Raw genomic sequence first — 27,551 nt, forward strand, 5'->3', positions numbered from 1 at the left:
ACACCATAATGCCTTGTCACTGCTGACTCGATTAAGGCGCTTGGATACTTGTGAAAGTCGACATAGATCGAGCTCATGGCAATACATACAAACACACAGCAACAGCTCATCTGGAAGATCTTCAAGGTTATTCACAGCTACAAGAAAAAATTAAAAACATCACCACATAAAATACACAGTCACCTATGTACTGCAATGATTACACTAAATCTGTATTTATGTATGTACATGTGCAATTGACCAATCTAAGTATAGTGCAGCTACCATGGCTATAACAATTGTAAAGTTACAACAGACAGGAAGTTAGATCTACACAATTACATTTAGTCTACAAGTGCAGTACAAGTACAGCAGTACAGAATACGTTACCAACTCCAAATTCACTAGTTGTTATTATCAACATCTCAGAAATCCCTGTCTCCCAGACTATAGATGTACAAGGGTATGTAGCACTATTTTAATGTAGCAATCAATATTGTTACGAACTGAGATTAATCACAAACCAAGAAGTTCATATTTTCCGGGTACCTTCTGAGTCTCATACCAACAGTACTTTATCTGCACATTCCAATTTTCAATTGTATTCAAATAGTCAAACTGCATATGTAGAAATGAGTACAAACCATGAGCATCTACATGATTACAAGAATAATACAAGCAAGTTGAAGTTCATGGAACACATACAGTCCGCGTCATAATTATATAAGGACACTGCATCATAACCCAGTACAAACACGTTTATCATCTTCCAGCTAGTGATAAAAGTACAGAATCTTTATGAGCTTTAAGCAGAGCCTACTAGCAAAGCTAATGTTTATCAATGCTAAAAAATTCAAAACACGTATACCACACTGAAACCGTATCAGCTGCTAGATGAAATTACCACGTGACTTCTCGCTACATTTTCGCTATTGTCACGCGTGCGTGAGACGTGACACAACATTTTAACTGTTCATTAGTATTTGGTTTGTCCACCTCTAGCTGATCTAATTGAAATTACGCGGCATGCAGCACTGTCGACTAATGTCTGCACATGCGCTGCTCGAATCGTCTGCCAGGCCTCCTGGACGGAACGCGAGAGTTCTTCTCCGTTCTGGGGATGCCTTCTGTTTGTTGAAACTTTCAATGTATGCCACAAGTTTTCGATTGGGTTGGCATCTGGAAATTGCGAAGGCCAGTCAAGTACGGTAACGTCATTGTCATGCAACCACTACCGGGTGGATCAAGTGGTATAGATGGGTGCATTGTCGTGCTGGAAAACAAATTCCTCTCCTATTAACAGTTGAGCGTCAGGAAGCATGTGTTACTCAAGAACTCTTTGGTAGGCAAGAGTGTCTACGTGGCCTTCTAGTCTTACTACAGATCTGATGCCATAATATAACATGCTAAACCACACCATAACACTTGGTGAGTGTTTTAATGTCAAATCACAACATTGCGGCAAATACTCTTCTCCCTTATGGCACTAGAAATGCAACGCTCCGTCGGTTCCAATGCTAATTTTGGCTTCATCACTAAAAAGGACAATCTCCACACCTCCACATCCCAGTCACAATACGTTGCCGCCCATTCTCGTCTGAGCCGGCGGTGTTCGTCCGTCAGAAGCGGTTTCTTGCGTGGCCTCCGAGAATCCAGCTCACTTTCATGCAGTCGCCTTCTAACTGTACTGCAGGAAATAGCAACGTCAGCCTCCTGATGAAGCTGAAAGAATAGCTGTCTTGACATCTTTCGCCTGTTCTCAATGGCAAGACGCTTCAACATCCTGTCCTGACGTGTAGTTGTTTTTCTTTTTCTACCAAAACGTGTTGCATAGTCACTGCTAACGTTTGACAGCCTCTGCAGGCATTGATGGACTGCTGTCTTCAATCTTCCCACTTGCACTGCAATCTGGCGAGTGGTACGGCCTACAGAATGCAGGGCTTCAATCTTTTCTCTGGTAATGGGACTGAGCTGTTTCCTCTTGGCAATACAGCAACTCAGAGCGAACGAGCGAACCGAAACTAACTTGTGAAATGAATTCAGCTGAAAAGGAACTATCAGATGACAAGCAAGTTTGCGGGCTTTTACTCTAGGGGTTTTGGCAGCTAAAACATTTTACGCGTAAGTTGACTGTTTTGGAAACACTGGAAATGGCTAATTAGTAACATTTTCTAACATTTAGAGGGAATTTTCAATGTTCTGACGCTCATTCTTCTACTGAAAAGTTAAGCAACAACCATTATAATAGTACACTGCCTAAAACTGTCAGATAAGACTTCCAAATTCAAATTGGTGCAACATGCACTAAAATCTTGTGTTCTGATGTTGAGTCCACTCTTCCTCTCACTTGCACAAAAGTAAAGCGTCTATGAATTATGCAATAAAATTACAACTGCATTGATGTACATTTGTGAAATTCAACTCTCCAGGAAAAGCCAAAACAGGACAAACAAAACAGCCTGTTCCTGTGTTACGTCATATAGGTTGTGCGCAGTACGCAGAATTCATAATTTTCAACCAAAAACAAAGTATAGAATAGTGCGATTATGTTTACATCTAGTATTGTCACAATTGAAAGATTTCACGATTGTCTAAGAAATAATTTACAATCTAAAAGTAACCGTGTGTTTTGACAGCAGTGTCCTCACAGTTATGACGCGAACTGTACATGTAATTATTGGGGCGAGCCTAGGCGAGACCCTTCCTATATGTACTGTACTGTGTTGAGATGTGTGTCATGGTACATATGTACAGTCGGTCCGTCGTATGACCGACCGGTCGGAAATAACGTTGATTTTGAGTGAACCACAGACATGATGGTTTGTGATGTCACTATCAGGTGTAAGTGTAATAACTGTATGCCTTTCCATGTTGCTGCATACCAATCCCACAGGACTAATAAGAGAATGCGTAAACAGGCTCGAGCTTCTAGAGATGGCTTGACGACTGCGGTCAAAAATGCAACTAATTGTGAGAACACATCGCTTTTACAAAGAAATTTACGATAGTGATACCGCTGTCTACGATGTGCAAACAAGTGAGTCCACGTCCGGCTGTGAATGAACTACTCGTAGCATGATTTGAAGCGGCCAAGTTTACATGTAAATTTCTTTGCTAAAGTATCTATGAACGGTATGAGCATACACACCACAACATGCATGATTTGTGTTGTGGAGGTGCATGTACGAATTAGCTTGTGTCTACTTCAAATTTCTACACGCATATATTGTTCTGACACATCAAGAGAGGAAGATGTTCACAACTAATTTCTGCACGCCATGAGACTACTACCAGAATGTAAACAGACTGGGACTCCAAACTAAAAGAAAATTTACGGTAACACTATACCTATACGTGCATGTTCTCTGTGATGACAAATCACTGCGTCTCGTCTGGGTTTCACTGAGGCTCGCCCCAACAATGCTTTGTATTTTTAACTAGTAGTAGATTTATTACCCTCACACAGTAGAACCTCACTAATCTGAACAGCCTATGCCAAGCCCTGTTCGGATTAGTGAAGTTGTTTGGACTCTAAAAACACAGCCTAGCAGGTCCAGACCTGACCTCAGAGACCCAGACTACTGGTGCATTTACGTATGTCTCCATATGTCATGTTTGTGGTAGGCAACACAGTTGCAACGACTAAATACTTCTAAATGCCATGACAACCAAGATTTCAAATAGTTAAATATGCGCATTTGTTGAAGACTAGACAAATTAACTGCTTCAGTGCGACAGCAACCCACATTATGCTGTCTCAGAATTCCTGTTTTGATCTGGGTATGCAAAACAAGGTGCCAAAGGTAATTCAAATTAGCGAGGTTTGAATTAGCAAGGTTCTACTGTACTTCTTTGGGGTACACTCCATTGTTTAGCACCATGCCCACGCAAACTTGATTGCATACCATACGCAATCAAGTTGGAAGATTGGGCTGAACTACAGGTAAAGCTGGCTATTAGAGCGCGTAGTCACTGTTACAAGGAAAATGCATGGGAGCAATTTTGTGATCTCTTTTTTTGAAGCAGAGTTCAGGTCGTGCGCAAACCAACTCATCTTTCCTCAGGTCGAAGGCACCAAATAGATTACGTTTTACACAAAAGCAGGTTTGAACATGTGAGCGCTACATATCAGCGTGAAAACAGAGAGCATACGATGATCACGTGGTAAGCAACAATTAGGTCACGTGATATGTGCAAGCGCACAAATGCAGTGCAATTGGTCCCTTCAGCTTTGCATGTGCATCCATGCCCATTGCATAACCCACGGACACATTTTCTTAGCGTTCCGCGAGTGTCTTCTAGCATTTTGATGGTAGAGAGGTCCTAATGTTAGCACGTGTTGACGAAATGTTCCTCATGTGACCATCGTGTTTCAAGCTATTCGCTGCTAATATCTAGCGCTCTCATATCCAGCTTTGCCTGTAGTTCAGACCAACCTTCTATCTTGATTGCATAGCTATGCAATCAAGTTTACGTGGGCGTAGCGCCAAACAACGGCGTGTACCTTTAAACAACTGATGTGCTAATATGGTCATTACAATAGTCTTATAAACAACAAACAGTCAATAATCATGGTGTCAACATTCAAAAACTCTCCAAATGTCATTACAATGTCAACTGACTAAAATTCACTTTTTGATTACTCTAAAATCCAACCACTAACAATTAACCTTCTAATACATACCACCTACATGTGAATGTGGTAAATCATAATTCAATCAGCTAACACATAGAGCAATAAACTACATATCAAACACAAAAAACGGAACTCATTTATTCAAACACACATTGTAAGAAACAAGAATAGCTACAACTAACATTCAAATAAATGACAAGCACAGACATACTGTCAAATAGTGACCAATGTAGTAGAAAACAAAGAGTAATGTTCTACCTCCACCATGTAATTACCATTATTGAAAGCCAGTCACTTTGAAAGAGTTGTGTGAAGCATCTCTATATATAAAGGAGAGCTGTGCGTGTGTGTGTGTGTGTGTGTGTGTGTGTGTGTGTGTGTGTGTGTGTGTGTGTGTGTGTGTGTGTGTGTGTGTGTGTGTGTGTGTGTGTGTCTGCACGTGTATCTGTGTGTAAATCAGGATGAAAAGAAGGGCAAGTCCGATGTCCACCGAATTTGACTCGCGCACGCCGAATCCCTAGCGGTTGAAAGTGAAGCTGTTGTCGTCTTCTGGATTTCTCCCACGACAACGAGACTTCCAGTCGACGGAACCCACCTCCGTTCACGTGAAAATATCTCCGTAACGACGTATCAAATCTGCACCAAATTTAAACTGCCCGTTCCCGATGTCGGATGATATGTGCGGAGTGTAGATTATTGCAGGCGACGTCCGGAAAGGGAAGATATTTTTATCCGGGTCTTGAAAAACGTACACAGTTGTTTGCCCGTCTACAACCGTTGAAGAGCTGCCACGTTCGATACAACTGTTCCCCACAACGCCAGCAATGTCTTCAAAGTGGCAACGTTCAGGGGGACTGTCGAAGTGGCGAGAGTCAGCACAAGTCGTGACTTGGTAAATATACGGGGACCGGAGTATCTGGTGAGTACGCAACTGCACGTGACTTCCAGTTCATGCTACTCAGATATATTTCCAAACAGGGTTCACGTCGAATAGATGCCAGGTTTGATACACCCGTTCCCTGCAACGGCAGCAACGGCTTCAAAGTAACGAGGCGTCCAACAAGACTGTCAAAATGGCTTCAACCAATCAATAATCCATTGATTCCAATCAACGGGATTTTTGGAAACGAGACACTCCATTACATCTTCTTTAACTTCAACGAGATACTACATGTAATAGTCTTTTCACTCGTTGGGGAATTTCTGTAGTCTGGCACTTTCATGGTGTCATTGCTATCCACTAGGCATGCTGTTCACGAGTTCGCAGCCACCTTAATGCCCACAATCTATATCGCATTGGCTAGTCATTGATCGCCGTGTGGGCTACACAGAAACATGTACCCTGCTGAGCTCACCTGCCAGGTTGGCGGGCGTACAAATGAGGGTAAAGACCCCACTTGTCCATCATGGAAGGGCACAGCGAAACATAATAATAGCCACTATAGCGTAGTGGTTAGAGTTCTGGTTCTCTGGCCATGATGGCCTGGGTTTAATCCCGCTTGTCAACGGCAATATAATAGAACGGGTCTGTCGGCTCTCTCGCTGTCTATTTGGCTATGTCTGTGAGAGTAAACTTGTTTCCGTCGATGGGGAGTTTCTGTGATCTGGTGTGGGGATCGTTGGCAATGGAGATCAGTGAGTTCCTGGTAGTCATTGATATTTACTGGATGTGCTGTTCAGAGCTGGCAAAATCCTTCTAGCACACACAATCAATGATCGATAAGCCAGTTACTAGCGCCATATTGATTACACGGAAACATGTACCACTCTGGGACTTACCTGCCGGGTAGGTGGGCACCCAGTTGAGGATAAAGACCCCACTTACCTAGTCTCTTACACAGTCCCTCTTAACGCGCGCGAGAGTAGCAGAAAGGGGGCCGTGCCTGCACGTGAAAGAGGGTCTATTCAAATCCGGCAGATAATTAGGAACGGAATATGAGTGACGTCGTCTCTTTAACATGTGTAGCACACGCATGCCCCGGGTGATGGCTAGCTATCAAGTCACTGAATGAAGCTGAATGAATTATGATATGAAGCTGAGATGTCATATGTTGTTGCATACGCATTGTTCCGTAGACTGTATGTAGCAGATCAAGTAGTTCACTAGAAGTAACTCAGTAGAGACTGAGGAGATCAAAAGTAACAGCAGGTCATTCCCTCATACAAGGGTACTGGCACTACTACGAAGAGCCTGAGATTCAGATATGACAAGCTAGAGCGGAATGTGAATGCCGTTCAAGTGGTCAAGGTGACCTACGTTGTATTGGTGCAGAGATTCCTATTGCATCATGTAAGTTTCACCTCATGATTCATAACTGCAAACTTCCTGGGTCTGGTGAGTCTGGTTGTTTAGTATAGGGTCAACTCGTGTATGATCGTCATCACATAACTTTTAGCCTGTGAGTCATAACAAATTAGCAGTTACTCTGAAGCTGTAAAGAGCTCAAAACCCACTCAACGAAAGGAGAAGGCACAGCATTCTAAGGGCAATAGTGGGCAATCAGAGAAAGTGGAAGAATTAGGATGGTCACTGGTATCAAGCATGAAATATAGAATTTTGAAATCTTGAAAGGTCAGAAAATAGACAGAAACTTGAAGTTGAAGGAGTGGAGTCCAAGAGAGACTTTTGCGAATAGACGTGAAACCTATTCTGGCGTTTCATGGTTAATTCAAAGTGAGAGAGATACAATACATGGTAAGGTGAGGATAACCCTGGATGCTACACAAAACATACTTGATCCAGACTCTTGGCCTTAAATATTTGCATATTAAGGTCAGTTCATTGATTCTTCGACCAACTCTGCAGGTTAAGGATCAACAGAATGTCTCAAGGAAAGAGGAGAAGTCCAACTAACAAATTCAATGGAGTCGATTACAAGGCTTGAGTTCAATTACAGAGGGCTCAAGTCATCAGAGGACTATACTAAAATGCTAGCTCTTCAGGAGCTGTGTGAAAGAAATAGTTTCAAGTTCTGGGTCGTGTTGATGACAGATTTGCAATGAAAGTGGAACTCCTATATCTGGCAGATCATTCCCTAAACTAAATCAAGAGTCGATGCAAGAGTCACTGAAAAGTTTGCTGGGTGTGCAATGTACACAAGCGATATTGTCCTTTTATCACCACCTAGGAATGAACTGCAACCTTTGATACATATACTCGTATGCATGAATTTGTTGACAGAAACTTGATAAAAGTCAACTACAAAAAGAGCATGAATATTACATTTGGGAGGAAAGAATTTGAAAATAAAGACAGAATTCTGTGTAGACAAAAACACAGAAACAGAATGAAGCAAGTTGATAAGTTTTCTCATATGGGTCATACATTATCATCTTATATCTTTTGATGACTCGAGTGCAGTCAAAAGCAATGCAAAAAAATTTCATGCTGATGTACATAGAAACCGTAAATGGTGTGACGACAGATTCTAATCTCTAGTTCAAGATCATGTATAGTGGTTTGCTCCCAGTTTAGGGAAGTGGCAGTGAATTATGGAATTAAATCAGAATCAGCTAATACAAAATACATCCCGCATCAGGAGAAAAGGCTTTAAAAGAAGTCTGAGATTAAGTAAATATTTATACATCTTTGACATAGGCTCTTGGACAGATATTCATAGAATGTGAGAAATATTTCTAAAATATGCAGCTGCTATTCGTCTGGAGAGTGAGTCAGCCTCTAAATACAGTATATATATATATTGGTGGTGGAGTTCTTGTTGAATAGTAACTTAAGGCCTGTGTTGTTCGAGATGGAAGTGTTGAAGAACCTGTGCAAAGATATATACCGAATAGCTTGATCATGTGCAGATCAAATTTAATTAAGGAGTGAATGAATGTTAGGTTAGAAGTAACCTGAATCCTTTTTATACATGATTTTGATGTTAATTTTATGTTGTCTCCCTTTGTTTGTGCTCTTAGCTGCCTTTTAAGAACTGCATATACACTTGTTAAGTTCAAAAGAAAATATATCATACATAGGTCAGCCCTACTGTGAGTGTCTTCAATATTGAAAAGGACATACCAAAGACTTTGATTGGCCTAGCAGTTAACTTAGTACAGTACTGCATTTCTTTTGATAAGTTGTGGCAATGGAAATCTGTAGTACACTAAATGTAATACTGAATTTTTATGAAAAATCCTATATTGACTCAAAAGATTTTAATTTTCATAAAACATACACTATTAAGATTGTGTCTGTTTATGTTGATGCATACATGCATCAGCAACAAAATTGCTGACAGGTTAAGATAAACATTAACTGAGGCTCTAGTCACGGAACGCACGTACTGCACCATGACATAGTCTTACTTCTTCCTCAGTCATCTTGAGACACACGATCTGTCACACGGACCATTTCCTTACAGAAGGGTTGTTCTAACTTATTGCAGATAACAATGCAGGGAAGATCTTAACTGAATTGAATCGCCTAAGGCCATTATAAAATGAGAATGCTAACTGAAAAAATAGCTGCAGCAGTATTCTCCATTGAACCTGAATAGATCTCTCTACAATACTTTATATCTATATTTGCTTAATATCTTAAGAAGTGTAAGAACTTAGAAGTAATGTGTAATTAATTAAGTGTAAGATCTAGCGACATTACTGGCAGCAGAGCTTATTATAAGCAGTCAAATTAAGCTTTCATGTGGCTCCGCCCTTTGCAGTTATTGTTACACGTTTCCAAACATTGAGAGTTAATTAATCGTCAAAATAAAAAACCTATAGCTATCATATGTTGCTATTATGTCAATCAAATGTACACAGCTGCCTTTCAAATAGCTCACCTTGCGGTGATGAAGAGACTGGAATCTTTTTCTCCGGAGAAGACTTCTTAGAAGATGGCTGCTCCACGTCATTGTCCTGCAGATTAAATGATATCGTCACACAAACGAAATTAGGTTGACAACTGATCTATTACAATTCCATTTCATTACCCTACTACACCCCATAACACAACAAACGTCATCAATTGACCACTTTTCCATAACCTCATCATCTTGCCACTGTCGCAATCTCCTGGATCGACGAAGAGGTTTGATCATGACGAACAAAATAACAACTCTAAAACATCATATAGGAAATCAATACAGAGGTCAGAGAGGTCACACAGTGGTTACTTCATGCAATTACCGTACACTTTTTGCTACTGTACAGTACATCAAACATGTCCTACTGGTTCAAACTCGTCAAGTAACATGAATGAATGGATGAACGAATGAATGAATGAATGAATGACTGCAGTGTAGTTGTCTCGAGAGAAAACGCTAACAACAGTTCGTCGGACTTAACCACTCAACCTTCTGATGTATACCGCGTCGGTAACGTCAACTGCGGTTAGCAGTCGGCCTCTCCTATTCACTAGCTAGAGGGTCTTCCCTGTACTGCCATGCAACTACTGGTCCGACCTCAGATAGCCCGACTGTAGGTCTTACCGTCAATGCTTGTGAGCGACGCTGCAGTACAACACCTGCCGGTGAGCAAACAGTCTTACAAGATACGAAGCAATAAACAATTGGCGTTACAATGGCGGAGCTTTGATAATTTACAGTCAACCAATCACAAAGAGGCAACTGGCGCTCCCGGATATCATCTACATAAAATAAGGATTCGCAAACAGCTTTAGTGACAACAGCACTACTAGTGCGTCTCGCTTCAATGTCTCGTGTACAAAGAATAGACGCTACAAGTGTTCGGTTCAACTACTGTCCTCATCGTCGCTTTCTATAATCCGCTTGCTAGTCTGCTTGCGTCGCTTTCCTGCAATGTAGATAAACAGAACACCGACTAACGCGCAAACTCTCAGACGTAATTGTATTTGGCGTGTAGTACCACCACTTCCGCTCCTAGATGTGAAATCATCAGATGTACGTTTCCTTAGAGTAGAAGATGAACCCTGAAAAACAGCAATGAAAGCAGTAACTGTAGGTACTTGAGCTCTAATAATTAGTCACTTTCTAATAACGGCTTTGAGTCCTAACATCAAGGTGATAGATAATACAGATTGTCAAACATAATAATTTACAGCAGTGACCAAGTGCGTGGTGCCATATATGATCAACTAGACTAGGTATCAACTTTTCAATTTAACAAAATATGTTTTGATTTATCAGTCATGTAAAATGCACTACATTGCAACCCCGATTCTCAGCGGAAGCCAAATTGTCTGAATAATCGAAAGTCTGGAAGCCAAATTGTTTGAATAATCGAAAGTCTGGAAGCCAAATTGTCTGAATAATCGATAGTCAGGACAAATGAAATGATGATGTACAGTGACCTCTTTGAGGTTCAGTACATACTGAACAAGTGTCTAATTAACAAATACACAGCAATATTTTAGGTCAACAACGACTCAACATGGTTACAGTTTACCTTAATGACTAGATGTAAAAGTCCTCTATGGTTCCAATTCATTAGATTTCCATGTTGGAATGATGTCACACGGGGAAACACGCGTGAAAGACATGTGCTTTTTCGGCAGAAATAGAATTGTCTGGATTATCGAAATGTCCGGATAATCCTAGGGTTACGGTTAGAGTCAGGGTTAGGGTTAGGATTAATTGGATAATCGGGGTTGTCGACTGTAGTACTGAGAATTCTAACTCTATCTATGAAATATGATTCTTCTATCTTACAACCTTCCAAAGGCTAATCCAGCCCAAGAAAACACAGCACCCAAGATAACCAGCACAGCACAAGATAACCAGCACAGCACAACAAAAGCCAATCAAGCAAAATAGTAGATCAGAGGCAATAGATCCATTTACCAAGCTGCCATCAGTTTCACCCACAATCATACCCTACTATCAACAACAAGGCAACTTGATAATGTCTTCCTAGATTTGACTATATTCGCTGAAGCAACTACAAGATTGCACTAGAACTATAACATGTTACTCATTAGACTAGTCACTACTCAATGAAATTGACTGTTGTGTGACACTACTGTCCTTCCATGCAAGCTCAAGCCACAATTCAACCATATCGGAAGACTCAGACCCTCATGCAAAGTACAAATCCTTCTGTCTGAGACTCCTGGAATGCTGATGTGCCACAAACAATGCATTGGTGTTAACATGCAACAAATCAACTATGAAAGTTTATGTGTAAAATTTAAGCTAACTAAACTAAGAATTTACCATCACATTACGAATTGCAGACACACTGTCACAGCTAGAAAATATTCAGATTTATAACTAGACAAACATCAGCAACATCATGACACACACATAGTAGTGAGGCATTGCTAAAATTAACTAATACGAAATTAATGTTAAAATTAGTTCAGACAACTGCTTACGTTGCACATAACAAAGCCAAACATTGCCTACACACACTGACCATGCCAAACAATTCCTAGCATGTTGCTGACAAAATGTATACACATTTTCATGCAGATTGAGCTCAGTGCATGCCACAGTGTTCATTAATGATAATCCAATTATTTCCTTTCCTCAGAACAAATTGTACATGTTCAACTTAAGCCTTCACAAGACAAGTATTTACAACTAATGACTGCATGGCATTACAAAAAGGAAGATCTTGAGTAAGTCCTGTTTCAGCAACAAAAGATTAGGAAGATCTTCCATGACAACCGAGCAAGCTGATCGTACAATCAAATAGAAATAAAGACATAGATGTTCGCTCTTGCTCTGTGCTGATTTAGAAAGACTTAAAGAATGTATTAAAATACCAGCTACTAATAAATTACATGCTTATTCTTCCACATATTCTCACAAATATAAAACCATTAAATCCCTTTGTTATTCTTCCAATGTTGTAGAATTTATATTCTCCAATATCTGCTCAGACCTCTCAACTTTTTAGCACCAAAAAAAAGAGACTGTCTTCTTTAAACGACCACGCAGTAACATATTCCCAAAGTGGGTGTGGTCACCAGATTGTTGGCCTCGCTTTACGTTTGCACCAAGACTTTGCCCTCAAACTTCCAAACATTATGTCTAATTACTTTTACTGCAGGTAGTACACCGGATACCCCAGATACAAGCAAGTAGAGACATATTTAGAGTCTAGTTCAAAGAATCCGCTATGTCCAGAAAGACGGATCTAATGAGTCTGCGCAAAAGTTAAACGACTGTCAGAGTGTCTCACGGTAGGCTTGTCGGGAGAAAAGACTGGCCATCATCAGAATTGGCCGCAAATCGTGAAATTGTGAGACATGCCCCTAAATCGCGAGTCTCACGACGAAATCATGAGAGTTAAAAAGTCTGTCTGCTGAGTACGATGACACAGACCAACAAGTAGCATTGTCTGTTTCACCTAAGACAACTGCATAGTCAAATATGATTGCAATAACTTCTACACTAAACTTTAGAACTGGCATCAGTTTCAAAGCAGCAACCAGTCAAACAGAGTGGTGTTGAATAAACTTGCCAGTCAGCAAGGAGAGTTTATTAGAAAACAAAAGTAATAAGCAATCATCTGTCCTATTACCCAGTTGATATCAAAACATGACATATGGTGTATGTTTCTATGGTTTGGCAAGTTGCATGAACAACACAATAAACTGTGCATGTTGTACAGAATGTGATGCAATGCTGACATTCACTCTATCTCTTTAGTTGTGTATTTAATGCAAGCCTTCAAGCTGGTTTGTACTCTTGATAAAGTCAAAATATGCAAATTAAAGCAAAACAGCAGTGACAGAAGTCAATTCTTCATAAAACCAAATGACATCTAAAGCGCGTTTCTTTATTTCTCTTCTGCTCTTCTAGAAGAGGTAGAGCAGCAATTTCACAAAAGGACAGAAAAGCCACACCCACTAAAAGCTGTCAGAAGAGCAATAAATAAAAAACAATCGACAGAGGCACGAAGAGGCACGAGCATGCGAAGTAGACTTGTCAGTCTGATTTGCGATTGATGCAGTGGTGTCAGAAGCGGTGCAACCGTGCAACCATGGCTGTACTGTACCACTTTTTGGTGACCTCGTGTACCCACACCCTATTACACTTTCTTCCGGTCTGTCTCTGTGGTACTACGAAGAACAACTTAACTGCATGATGAAGCTGTGCTGCCGACTCCATCCGTTTTGTATCACAAGCACTTTCAGTGTCAGTGTATGCTTAGTGGTAGAACATGCTACATAACCACGCCTACTAGTGCGGGTTAGGCCGTCCGCTTTAAATTTGCTTCCTACGCCTCTGCAATGAACGAGACTAACATTACAGCTGTTGCAACTGCATGTTGTCTAACAGTTCCTACCTGGCTGTCTTCACCATCACCAGACCAAGATCCGGCAGGTGTCAATGATAGGGGCCCCTGTGACAAGTTGGCTTGCGAATCATTAGGATTCCATGACTCCGGCAAAGAGGAATTACGCATTAGCACATCTATCACGGATTCCATACTGTTCCCGTATCCCCTGCCATCCGTTTTTAGAAAAGATGTGCATGCATTACCTCTTACTCTTCTGCTCTTCTGAGTTTCTAGTGGAAGAGCAGAAGTCATGGGACCTCTTCTAGACCTCTTGCAGCAAAATAAAGAAACAGTCAAAATATTCTAATGCTCTTCTAGTCTCTACCAGAAGAGCAGAAGAAAATAGAAATGCACCCCTAGCCATAACTTCTTCAGAGAATGGTCACATATAGGTTTTGAATGGCATTCACAGTAAGCTAGAAATGCCAATAGTTTTCCCACAAGCTTAAGGAGGCAAAACTAAACAGATTTTGCTTTGCCAGGTTCAGCCATGTTATAGAAAGTCTATCTACTACATGTACATAGTCAAATTATATTTATATGCCTCAGTGGTATCGCAAATTGACGTTGCATGAACAACATAATAATCTATGATCCAACTCCAGAATTGTGACATGTCAATGCACCCCTTGTCCGAATTTTTTTATTAAAGTGTCCTAAATAGGAGAAACAAGCAATGAGCTCATTGCCATGGCAACCACACACTACACACCTTTTCTGTGTAATTTAACCACTTCTTGTATTGAAAACCTTACACTACAACATCTCTACATATTCTATTGTACTTGATTTGTTAGGGCGCATTTCCACTAGTGCCTAAACCGGTTTACCAAGTGGTTTAAAGATAAACTGGTTTAAGAATTGACCTGTTTCCATCTGCACTAAACCAGTTATATGTTAAACCTAAACCTATTTCTTAAACCTACTTCGAAGTAGGTTTAGCAAAGTGGTTTAGGTTTAACTGTCACGTGACAGTAACGCGCTTGTTTAGATGGCTTCTGACAATGCTGTTTTGATGATATTGATTATTTTGTCGGGATAGGATTGCCCTTAGGAGATGTAAGGGTTGTTAGCTAGGGGAAAGAAATCAGCAGCTACGGAGAGAGAGAGAAGACCGTGTCCTTGGTCATCCTCGTGCAAATTCCTACTAGCAGATGCTGAATCAGTAACAACCAACAGTTGCCCTGACTTGGTGACAGACCAGCCCAATACTTCAAATTAATGCGTTCCTAGACGGTTTGTTTAGCACATCCCAGATGTGCAAGTTCCTAGTGGAAACAGTCGCTTTCTTGAACTGGTTTAGTTTTAAACGCATTTAAGCTAAACTAGTTTAAGGTGTAGCTAGTGGAAACACAGCCTTAGACATGCAGTAGAAATCATCTAAAACACAACACTATAGTAGTCTAGTGACTTGATGTGATATGCAGGTGGTTGATACGAGCAACTGTTGTGATCAGTAGAGTACTATCGTTATAATTGACTTCATAGTTTTACTAATCTACTAAAAAAAAGAGCTACATTTCAACAATTCTAACTTTAGAATGTCCAACACTAAAAGAAAATTTCATCAAGATCAAGTCATTATCGCTGCTTTACATGCACGACATCACGGTATTGCATATTTCACAGTCTGCCTGTTTGTGACAGCCTATAGCTCTTGGGAGCACCTAGAAGCGTCAGTGCACTGGAAACGTCCATTGTCTTAGCAGAAGCAGCGCCCAGAGTGCAGTTGCTGCTGCAAGAACATGAAATGAATGCCATTAGCGCTTCTGGAGCCGGCAACTGATCTGACCATTGCATAGCTGATGATGTCGGATGTTCAGAAACGAATTTCCATTCATGGCCGACAGGAGTCCGAATTTCGGGACAATGCTTTCAGACTGCCGCTTGGTTATTTGCGCGACGGATATAGCTATATGGAGTCACAGAGAATCACAACATGGAGGCAACTGATTGATACGGCTGTTTACACAGAACATTTGATATTGAACGCTGTTATTAATTAAACGCCGTGCAACCTAGGCTAGCTTTCCTTACAAAGCACAAACTTTTCCCATACGCCAAGAAGGTTTTCATCAATTTCATATGTTTCTCCTAGCCTAGTGAACATTCAATTGCCATATAGCCAAAGCATGCATTTGGGTCTTCCTCTAGATCCGTGCATTTTACCACGACCTGCAAATGAACTGGTGAAATCACCTCCAGTATAAATGCATACAAACAGATGAGAGCTTGGGAAACTGGGCCTACAATGCAAGACATTGTGGGCAAATCAATAAAACGAATTTGCTGTTTTGTTCCTGTTCAAATATTATTGTACAAGAAAATTGTGGAGCAAGCTAGAGTTCACCCTGTATGGCAACATCTGTGTCGGGTAAAGACACTAGTGGCATGCACTGTGTTTGCGGCATGCCTTGCCATGAAGCGGCAATCAAGTGTCCGCTTCTTCTTGTGTAGACTCTAATTCACACAAACGTTAACCGACTACTACATACCTCCAGCATTGAGTTCCATGCACTTGTCACTTAGTAAGGCTGCATGGCATTTTCAAAAGCTTGATGCAAACTCAGGACTTCTACAACACTATTTGTATCCATAATATTTTGGAGCTACTTCTAGTGACATCAGTTCTAGTATAACCTAAAATACTGAGTGCACTTCGATTACTATACATCTGACGCTACAGCTGTACTCTTCCAGTCTGTCTAGTAACGGTAAATGACCTCATTTTTACATGCTGAGGGCATGCATTTTCAATCAGTAAATCAATACTATGTACATACAGTCCGTAAACGCTTCCATTACATAATTCTTGCTTGCATTTGACGTTCCCACATACTTCTACTAAAAGCACTCTCTACAAGCTTTCATTACGTCAGTGTTGTGGAACGTACAGTACGTGATACCGGATTAGTGATTTCCTATATCAGGCTGACGTCACTTCACGTTCCTAATCAAACTTACTAATTACATATTACATTTTGTTACACGAACAACTGTCTATTACGTGATGAAAACGGAAAAGAATCGCTACTACTGTGCAACATGGCCTCGGAGTAAAGATCCTTACATGTTGGAACTTACTGGTTTAGAAATTTCCTACATCAGGATGACGTCGCTTCACTTTTCTAATGGAGCTTACTATATAGATATTACATTTTGCTACAAGTGTCTATCACGCGATGAACACTGAAAAGAATCCGCAACATGGCCTCATAGTACGGATCCTAAGTGTGCAATTGAAAAGTCTTCAAAATCTCTAACTTGGGACAAAAATTTTAAAGGGCAGCATTCGTATTTCTCTTCAATATGAGTCTACCAACATTTTAAAAGCAAAGAACTAAAGTCGGGCGAGGGGTGCAATGATGGTCACGTTTTACAGGGCTTTTCAGGTTGGATCATAGACTATTATGCTCGTCATGAAATGGCAAACTAACTTCATCTTCCTTTGCTTTCATAAGCTTTGTTGCTCGCTCCAACTCTTCTGATTCTTCATCTCCACTACCTTCACCTTCTTCTTCTTCCTCTCCCTCTTCATCGTCACTAGCAATAAATCCTGACAAGTCAGAAGTTTGTTGAGCTGCAACAAATGGCATGTAAATTTCTGTAAAAGCATAAATAGCTATTCAACCTGTTTAAACAAGCTATACCTTTCTGGTAACCCTTTCTACCAGACTTGAACCTGCTCTTAATAGACGACAAACTCTCAGGATCATCCTGTTCAACAAACCACATTCAAACAGTACCATTAATCATGCAGCAAGCATCTAATATAATCAACCCCTTGTTGCAGCATATAGGAATAACATGCAATTTCATTCCTAAGTATATTAATTAATGTTCAAGAAGTTCAGGCACCAACCACTATTTCGCTGAAGTACATACCGGTAGAGAAGCAAATAAATACATTTTATAGCCTATCATACCAAACATCATAGGGTACACCCATCTTAAGGACTAGTACACAAACATCAATGACATAAGAACAATTCACTTAAGATTAAGCAAAACGTCACAGGGTATACTAGAAAGTAACTAATCTGTCTTGGGCAACGAAACAATATCATAAATCTCCAAATATGAAAAGGCAACTACAATATACAAACGTAGACTGCTCACAGCATGGCCCATAAACAATTTAGTAGCTTTGATCAAGTTACCATAGATGCAAAAGCTAGAAGGCAGATGCAATGATTAAGGATGGATACTACATTAAGCATGGCTACACATTATTTTTATATTAAAAGCAACTAAAGCATTTTCAAACTACAAGACAGGCCTTGCACTACAGTCAGCATGACAAATTTATAACTAAAAGCTCTGCCTCATCACAACTTATATACTAAGCATCAACATTTTCTGTGATGCTAATGCTGTGTTGACCAAACTGTGTTGAGAACAGCTTTATTTATTCAAATTTGACAAAGGCATGACCTCAATGTGCCTATAAATAAAGTACAGACTAAAATAGACAAACTATAAACACATACATCATCTTGGTCTGGTTCCAAGAAACGAGCACTGAGGCCTCTTGATGCTGCTTTTTCTCTCATACGACGCTGCTTACTTTCCCTTCGCATCGTGGCCCTCTCTCTTTCCTCCTCTTTCTAACAACAAACATATTTTCAGATAACGATACTGCTGCTATGAATCTCAACTACACCTTGACCATCTCAGTTCTCACTGTTTCTGGATCTTTACCAATCACAGGTAGTACACGAATTTTCTACATCGTGAAACAAACATTACAACAAAGAACAAAAACATTTTACCATAACACATCTAATCAATCACCTGTGCTTTGTTGAACTTGTCTGCCATAGAAAGTGTCATCTTTCTGTGAGTAATGCTATCTGTTGAGTGGGGCCTGAACAAAAGAAACAGTTTGAGTGAAGTAGAATACCTCGCTTTCTTTCAAACGCGATAACCTAGAATTTTAATCAACCCAGTCGAGTTGAACCTACAGGCTGTTTATAAAAAATTTTGGCCTACCACCATTTAGCTAAATCAATACAAGCTGCATGGTCTTATTAAGAAAGTAGATGCAGATTGAAGCATGTTTCTTAACATAATGTGATTTCTCTTATGGGGCAATAATTAATAAGAAGCTGCTTATATATAGCATATGATCAGTATAGAAACAGCATACAACTTCTTTCAAAGTTGGTAATATCAATTGAGAATACACCACTGCTGCCCTTATTTTAAGGCTTGCAAGAACATAGAGTGAACTAATTAATCAATACACCAACAGATGATAAAAAAATCATTTACAAGTGTAACAATTGAAACTAATTTGCTGACTTCTGCCTTCCCTCAAAGTATATGAGAAAAATTCTAATCACATGCTGACATGTACCATGCAAATATTACATAATGCGATTCAGTCTCTCTGCAACTGCCAATCCCTCTGTGTCCATATGCATCATCTCCACACATAACTGCATATTTCATACACAAAGACAAGACAACTGCATTGACATAATAATGCACAAGAATTGTAGTGTCTCATAAAGACATCAGATAGCAAATGTAAGTATACTAGTAAAGTGTAAACTTCTCGATGGCTTTCATGCAGGTGATATAAGATCTAAAGTACCAGACTCTCTTAATTACGATGTTCACACTTCTAGATAAGTTTAATACATCTTATAAATTAAGGCATAGTTATGCCACCTCTCCACCATCAGTTCAAAAGGTACACAAACTAATACCTTTCTCCCTAGCATACATTTTGTAGACTTCTAGAAATGACTAAAGCTGTGAAGTGCAAACATCTCTATTACCTATTTTCATTACGCAGATACTAAGGCAATATGAGAAGCTTGTAAAAAGGCCATTCAGTAGTACCAGACTACTGGACTAAGCATAGAAAAATTCTACACAACCAGATCAAACAATCAACTAATTAGCTTGCCTGAAAGCAAGTTTTGTCCTAAATACAGCCTGTGCTTGCAACCCTGTACCTAAACATGGCAAGCACATAAGAATTACAACAATTCAACTTAGACAAAACTACCTTACCTTGACGAACAAACAAATGGCTGTGATCACTATTTAACAAATGTTGTTTGTGGATATCAAATATCTCATTTCCAAGTAACAGTGTTAAACTGAAACAGACCATAACATGACTAAATAAAGCTAAAATTACCCAATTAATGAGTCAAACCTTCCATCAGACCATCGAACCACCCTGGCATTACTTTCTTTTACGTCGTCTCCATTCTCATCTTTTCCAACCCTCCACCTAATAGTGTTCTCGACCTACCAGATCAAAACAATAAACTGCACAAATAGCAACAATAGTGCATAAATCAACAAAAAACATATACTACAATCAAAATTATATATATGCTGTGTGCAAAGCGCGGATTTGGACAATCCATGGATTGCCTGTACAAACCATAGATCCCGAATAGAATTCAAGCATACCTAACCCTAACCCATAACCCTAGCACTATCCCTAAACCTAACCCTAACACTCATATTACCTGAAAAACTAAAAATTAACAGTTTGTCCATATCCACGCTTTGCGCATAACATATAAACACATTTGTTCCCGCATGCTGCTAGTGTGTTAATAATTATAAGTCTCAAAACCTGACACCTGCTACATCTACACACAAAATGTCTATACGCTTGAGTCAACTGGCAATCTGTCCCTGATTCACAAACGTTCAACAGATGTGTGTCACAGTCAACACAATACAGTACAACAATTTACAGATGAGCTCTTGGCGTAGATAACATCCTTGCTGACAAATTACAAAGGCATGCAGAATTGTGCAATTTAGCTATTTCTTGCAGTAAAGTGTCATATTTTACTGTTTGTAGTACAAACGCAGTCAAATCACACATCATCATGCACTGACATAATCATAACCAACAACACTACTTGATGAACAATTACTATGTGAACAAATCAAATAGACTCACTTACACAATCCTTCTCCAAATATTTTTTTAATCAATAAATATTTTATTTATTGTTATATCTAATAATTAAATTATTTATTTTAAATATTTTCCATGTCAATAATACAGCAATCGCAGAAACTCTAAAAAAACTCAGAAACTTGCTACTCTATCATAAATCAGTTTACTCAGTGAGGCGAACCTCACTGCTGATGATCCAAATATTATATAGTCACAAATCACAGATTTCTAAAAGGAAATTTCGGCATAGAAACTAGAAGCACTACTGGTTCTGGCCATAGTCGTCACAACTGTAGAAGCAGGCTTGGTTGAACTCTCAAACAAAAAGTAAACACACCAGCATCCAAATTAACCACTACAATTCTTCTGCATAATATAGAATATCATCGTCTATTGCCACCAAAACCAAGTAAGACACTGAGTTAGAGAAATAGATATCATGAAAAGTACCATTTTACCATGCAGTTACTGGTGCAAGTCAAGAATTCAACAGTTTTGCTCTTAGCACCCTGTACTCTTCTATAAAAATCTACTTTCCAATTGACTGCAATATGCTGTGTAGGCTACCTGCCAATTACTTTCCATGCCTTTACTGTTTCGTCGCAAACTACACAAGCGTTAAGCTTGCAAAAATAAACAGTTATATGAAAGTCACATTCAACCATCCATGTACATTCACACTCTGAAATAAACTATAATTGGGGCAAGGCTTGGAGACCCTTCCTACGTGTACTGTACTGCGTTGAGATGTGAGTGTGTACGTACCTATGTACGGTCTAGCGACTGACCAGCCAAAAATAACGTTGATTTTGAGCCAATCACAGACATGATGGTTTGTGGTGTCACAATGCAGGTGTAAGTTAATAGATGTACGGCTCTCCAGGTTGCTGCGTGCCAGTCCCAAGAGACTAATAACAGAATGTGCAAACAGGTTCGAGCTTCTAGAGACGGCTTGATGACTGCAGCCAAAAATGCAACTAAATGTGAGAACACGTCGCTTAATTTTACAAATAACTTTACATTAGCGCTCTATCCATGTTCTCCGCTATATCCAAATGCGCACGTCCACAGACGGCTTCGAATGAACTACTCGTACCTTGATTTGAAGCAGACAAATTTACAGGTAAATTTCTTTGCTAGAGTCTCTACGAACGGTAGCAGCATACACACAACAACGTGGTTTGCATTATGCGATGTGGAGGCACATGTACAAATCAAATTGTGTCTACTTCAAATTTCTACATACATTGTTCTTAGCTGACACATCAAGGGCGCATTCAATTGAGCTCTTCCAGCCTCTTCCAGAAGAGTCTGGAAGAGCACGCCCCTCTTCTAACTTCTTCCAGTGCAGAGCTCGTAGAGCTGGTAAAAGTTGGAAGAGGGGCGTGCTCTTCTAACCAGCAGCAGAGTCGGTAGAGTTGGCTCGCCTCAACAATGCTCTGCATTTTTAACTAGTTATCCTCCTACATGTACACCAAGCAAATGGGCTGTCTTAGTCCACTGTATTGTTGCTATACCACTCCAGCTGATGGAAGGTTCTATAGCTACTAATTGAATTCAGTTTAAGCTCGTCACTAGCTACTGTCGGATTGGTCTGCTTACCATGAATGACATGTATAACTTACGCCACAAAAGCGGCAGTGCCACTTAAAAAGAAACGGATTCTAACAATGCGGCGTAGCACCACAACTACAAAGGTTGGCGTCGCAGCGTAGCCAGCATTCTGTGATTGGGGGGCACAGATCATAGTATATGTTTGAAGACTATACTGCCAATTACATTGTGTTATATGTGCGTATATGTGTAAGTATGTATGTATTTACATGAGACAATGTTAGTCCTGCTTAGACAGTATTCTTTGCCACTTTATTATGTCGCATTACCCTCTAAGTAGGGTAAGTGGGGTCTTTACCTTCAACTGGGAGCCCAACAACCCAGCAGGTAAGTCCCAGAGAGCTACATGTTTCCATGTAATCCATATGGTGCTAGTACCTGGATTATCAATAATTGATTGCGTGATGATTTCACCAGCTCTCAACAGCATGCCCAGTAGATATCAATGGCTACTAGCAAAGCAATGATCCTCATTGCCAACAATCCCCATGTCATGTCACATCACAGAAACTCCCCATCGACAGAAACAAGTCTACTCTCACAGACATAGCCAAATAGACAGTGAGAAAGAACCAACAGACTCGTTCATTCGCTCTAAGAAAAATGCACGCACTTGGCAAGTAAATAATAAAATTTACTCGTCAAGCAAATTGCAAGTCTCGGAGTCCTACACGAAGTGTGTGTATTCTAGCAGCGTACACATGTGTGTATGGTAGGCCTTACTGAAGTGTAGCCATGGTTTTGTTGTCAACTATTGCCACTAGATCCAGATCCATTATCACATCTACTGCTCTTCTATACAACATACTGTGTTAATATTATGTTCACTACGATAATACAAATTACACTATCTAATTAATTCATTATTAAAGCAATAGCTTTGATAGTTTGCTAAAAGAGTCAGTGAGTGGTGATATCATCAAACTCAAATTAAATTTTCCGCAACACATCTTGTACTTGTACTACACCTAAAACATGCACAAGCAACAACATTGACTCAAAAACGAGAACACATAATCTCTGTTTTGATCCATCATCAAACACTTTCAGACACTAAACAACTAAGTAATCAAAACGTTCAGCTGATACTGCATGATCACATGCTAGCAAACCGTCAAAACTAATTTTCTAAACAGTAACAATGTCACGCTTTAACTTAGATTTATAAAATTGCTGCCTCGATGCTGTTCCCTTGGCATTACTCCTCCACCTAGCCACAGACAAAGTTGGATCAAATGTTGAAAGCTCAGGACCTTCTTCAGTATTAAATTAGTATCAAATATGAACGCCTGTCAGTTGACAAGCTGCTACGACTCGCTGATTTGATGCATTTCTAGGCAGAAACGCTCTCTCACAATTCGCTGAAGAAATTAGGAGAACCAGAAGGATTTCAACCAAATGCAGAATGTTGTTGAAGTCGCTACAATAGGGCTCTTCTTGCTTCAGCATCTCATACCAATCTAGGTAGGACTTATCCAAGAAGCAACTTCTTACTACAGTTTTCAGTCTTCTCCCATTCTGGGTATCGCATTGACATCGCATCCAGCTCCATCTAGGGTTGTTTGGAACCAGTCTGTCAGTGTGCTAAGTTCAGCGTTCCCATGTAACAACAAAGCAGGCTTGTCACGTTGGGGCCACTGGTCATGATGAAAGATTAAAAATGATCGAATGACCTTTGAGTGTCTTCAGCTTGGTTATCTCTGCGGAGGTTGTCAAAACGCTTATGAAACCCTAACTCTACCATTTCCAAGACCTTGACAAACTCCGGTTGTAGTTTCACCATTACTGATGTAGCATGCCCTGTCATTGTAAGACATTGAAATTAAATTGTGTCACATTGCTGCTTTGCCAAACAATCATTAACAACCTTGTCCAGTAATCCATTAGGCAGTGGATGAGACTTCATAACCTGAACACTGGCAAGTGCTTCTTTTACTGCACTAATCGCAGATAGTAAAATAAGGTTCCTCTTTTGTAGTTGAAAACCCAATTTTTGCCATTTCACTGAAAACATCTGCTAGAAAATGGCAAAAATGGCAAATTCAATCCTTTTATTGCTAGCACAACAGAGCGACCTCGAGCAGCTAAGTCTAATTTCGTCTACTTTCTGACAGACTTTCCATGTGAACTACAATGGCAGAATATTGCCCATGGTCACTGACAATATCACAACTACTAATGCCCTTCAGGAAAGTGGTCAAAGCGCTATGGATGTAAGCAACCCAGCGAGTACTCTTTACTGATGATGGATAGTGGAAGATGGTGTCAAGCTCACTGCATATCGCTTGTAATTCGTGCTTGCTTTTGAGGCTGTATTGGTAGGTCTTCCAAACTTTGTGAAGAGCATCATTGATAGTCTCTACCATCTTGATGTTTTTTGAACTTGAAAGAGTGCAAGCTCAAGCCAGTGGGCCATGCAATGAATATCAATAAAATGGGGAATGTCCTGTTTTATTATAGCTACCACTCCTGCCTCTTGACCAAGATTTACCGAGGCACCATCTGCACAAAACCCAACTGTCTTCTCTCTCCAACTAGGGAGACCAAACTCTTGGAAGGACACATCAATACATTCTACTAGGACATCCGCATGACCGTGAACGACTTCTATTAAAGACACCATTCGGTTCACACTTGTCTGCAACATATTGTTAACTTTTTCTTCATGCTTGTCAAAGAAAAGTCTTTATTAATGACTTTACTTTAATGCATTAAAATGACGTTTAAAAGCATTAAAATGACTATATTTAACACCAACTGAATTCTTTATATAACTGTTATGATGAATGCAGTAGATATTAAATAGTCTTTTTAATGCCTATCTTGTTCAAAGACTTCATTTAAAACCGACTGAAATCTTCAATAAAACATGCGGACTGAGGCATAATTAGACAAAACACATCACAACACATTGTTGAGTACATTCTAATTAATTCACCATAATTATGTGACAGTTTATACCTTTAGTTTCAGTCTTGTTCTTCCCTCTTCATCCATCATTTCATCTTCATCAACTTCATCTTCATATAATGCAGAATCAAATGGCCTCGGCTCAACACTAAGAAAATTGGGAAGTTTCACAAAATAGAGCTCAGAGCCAAGATTGGCTGAGCATTTAGGTATTTCAGCATCCAGATAAACAGGAGGAGGAGGAGCCTCAGGTTGTTCATCTCCATCACCAAATACATCGTCCATACTCTGACTGTACACAGAAGTCTAACCAAAGTAAATGTAGTCAACAGTACCAACAAATTCATATATAAAAATGCGACAGTTCATCTTCTGACTCATCTGCTTATCCTAACTTCATGTCTTCCTAATTTTGTCTTAATTAAGCTTCATACCATAGTACTAAGCAATATTCTACCTTCTGATCGAGTCAAACAACATTAGAAATTTATTTTATTACGACCTAATATGATCATTGGTGTTGAAGCCAAAGATTTCTTTGCTTGAATAGCTACATTTGAAGTGTATTACAACATATACCACAAAAGGCATGTCCTAAAGCGTGTTCACACTGACATCTGTACTAACTATGATTAGGCTGACTATAAACGTGTTCACACCGCTAATTATGATTAGTAAGTCACGTTGACACGTTAGTGTAATTAGCCTCAACAGTTTTCATCTTTCAAGAATCTGCACGAAATGTCTTGATGAATCCAGTGCTTAGGTTTAAATAGGGCAACATTTGTTTGCTTTCTCTGGCAGTTCCTTCGAGAATGACAAGAAGTTGTCACACAGGTATTTCATACACGTCTGAGCTTCTGTATATGTTGCCACATTGTTTCTGCATTTGTAGCAGCATCCAAACACCACATCAGAAACATCGATGGCATGCTCTTCTTATATACTAACACACATGCCAAAGTCATGTACATCCACTAACACCACTAATGCTGTTTATTACAGCGTTAGAATGGCGTTAGAATGGCATTACTCTAATCATCAAGACCAGTATGAACAATGGCATTAGCACACTAACGTGGGAACTAATCATGATTAGGCCCGGTGTGAACACGCTCATCCTGTACTCTAGAAGCAGCAGCAACGGTCTTGTGGTCTGTAGTATATTGTTATTTCATGCACATGCCTGTGTGTGTGTGTGTGTGTGTGTGTGTGTGTGTGTGTGTGTGTGTGTGTGTGTGTGTGTGTGTGTGTGTGGGTGGGTGGGTGTGTGTGTGCGCGCATGCATATGTGTGTGTGTGTGTGTGTGTGTGTGTGTGTGTGTGTGTGTGTGTGTGTGTGTGTGTGTGTGTGCGTGTGTGCATGTGAAATCCTGTATATTCTTCTGTCCTGAGCCAGAATAAATATACCAATAAAGGCATGCTTCTAACAGAAAAGTAGAGCAACCAATCTCGTGTCAGCCCTTCCAATGAAGCACAAGTGTCATCTTGTCAAGCTCTTTTCAAAGACTTGTGATGCAGTTCACTATCAAGATAAGCAACTCACTTCATCTAACCCAGACTGTCAGTGAAGTATGGCAACATCCCTTGCGTAGCCTGCTTCCAGGTCCAGGTTAAAATTGACCCTAGACAGTTCTCCATACACTGGTGATTAATAGCAAGAGTAAGAGTAGAGATTGTAAGAGTATTCAAATGCTCGATACAATCTATTCATTGTCCTGTCTAAATGTCATGATCTGCTGTCAGAATCATTTTATTGCTTGGAGAGACAAATAGAGACAGGAGTTGTCGGCCCGTCATCAAGTAGTACCATGAAGCCATGTCCACACTAGACCAGAAACTGATCAAAATTGGATCCAGATCCTGATGATCGCGATCAGATCACAATCGAATCTAGATTGCAAGTGTCCACACTGCATCTCTTAATGTCCAGCCTATTGCCTATCATGTGATGCATGGATTACAAACGGCAGACGTGTTCTTTTGTGTACATTTAAACCTCCATAATCCAGAACTCCAAGATCTGGGCACGTCCCTAGACTGGGTACCTTTCTTAACAAGTACAACACCTTGGGGCTCCAAAGTTAGGCACTTGGAAGAAAAACTCCCTGTATAGACATACACATTCTGTCTGCATAAGTCGCTTGTCTCCAGAAGAGAAGTGAAGGCAAAGAACTTCAAGAAGTCTAAGAATAGGGTAAAGCTTCTGGGTTGTGCCAATGCATCTGAAACTTGTTGACTGCCGCTTCCCTTCATT

The 27,551-nt window shown here is 39.9% G+C and overlaps 2 protein-coding genes across 2 annotated transcripts in view; both read right to left on the bottom strand.

Annotated features, from left to right (window-relative positions):
* Positions 1-10,146, bottom strand: part of LOC134177530 (F-box only protein 11-like) — a 34,471-nt gene extending 24,325 nt beyond the window's left edge. Inside the window, exons 1-4 of the mRNA XM_062644314.1 lie at positions 10,051-10,146; positions 9,607-9,679; positions 9,403-9,478; positions 5-137 (exon numbers count right to left, since the gene is read on the bottom strand). Of these exons, the coding sequence (XP_062500298.1) occupies positions 5-137; positions 9,403-9,478; positions 9,607-9,660 (263 nt within the window). The 5' untranslated portion in view covers positions 9,661-9,679; positions 10,051-10,146. The remainder of the gene's footprint in view (positions 1-4; positions 138-9,402; positions 9,479-9,606; positions 9,680-10,050) is intronic.
* A 49-nt stretch (positions 10,147-10,195) lies between these two features.
* LOC134177531 (RNA polymerase-associated protein LEO1-like) lies at positions 10,196-25,661 on the bottom strand. The gene is made up of 11 exons (XM_062644317.1): positions 25,347-25,661; positions 20,004-20,098; positions 19,856-19,944; positions 19,749-19,797; positions 18,626-18,698; positions 18,495-18,557; positions 18,322-18,438; positions 17,482-17,548; positions 17,269-17,411; positions 10,448-10,511; positions 10,196-10,375 (listed from the first exon to the last, which is right to left on the bottom strand). The coding sequence occupies exons 1-11, from the start codon at positions 25,578-25,580 to the stop codon at positions 10,314-10,316; spliced, it is 1,056 nt and encodes a 351-aa protein (XP_062500301.1). The 5' UTR covers positions 25,581-25,661; the 3' UTR covers positions 10,196-10,313.
* Between the last annotated feature and the right edge of the window lie 1,890 nt (positions 25,662-27,551).

This window comes from Corticium candelabrum, chromosome 3 (genome assembly GCF_963422355.1).
Source record: "Corticium candelabrum chromosome 3, ooCorCand1.1, whole genome shotgun sequence".
NCBI lineage: Eukaryota > Metazoa > Porifera > Homoscleromorpha > Homosclerophorida > Plakinidae > Corticium > Corticium candelabrum.

What these genes read in the sequence shown, in the direction of transcription:
- LOC134177531 (XM_062644317.1), bottom strand. Translation starts at nt 25,580, where the DNA reads ATGGACGATGTATTTGGTGATGGAGATGAACAACCTGAGGCTCCTCCT. An exon ending in GAACAAGACTGAAACTAAAG is followed by an intron (nt 20,099 to 25,346) that starts GTATAAACTGTC and finishes TTGATCTGGTAG; the next exon opens with GTCGAGAACACTATTAGGTG. An exon ending in TGGAACCAGACCAAGATGAT is followed by an intron (nt 17,549 to 18,321) that starts GTATGTGTTTAT and finishes TTTGTTGAACAG; the next exon opens with GATGATCCTGAGAGTTTGTC.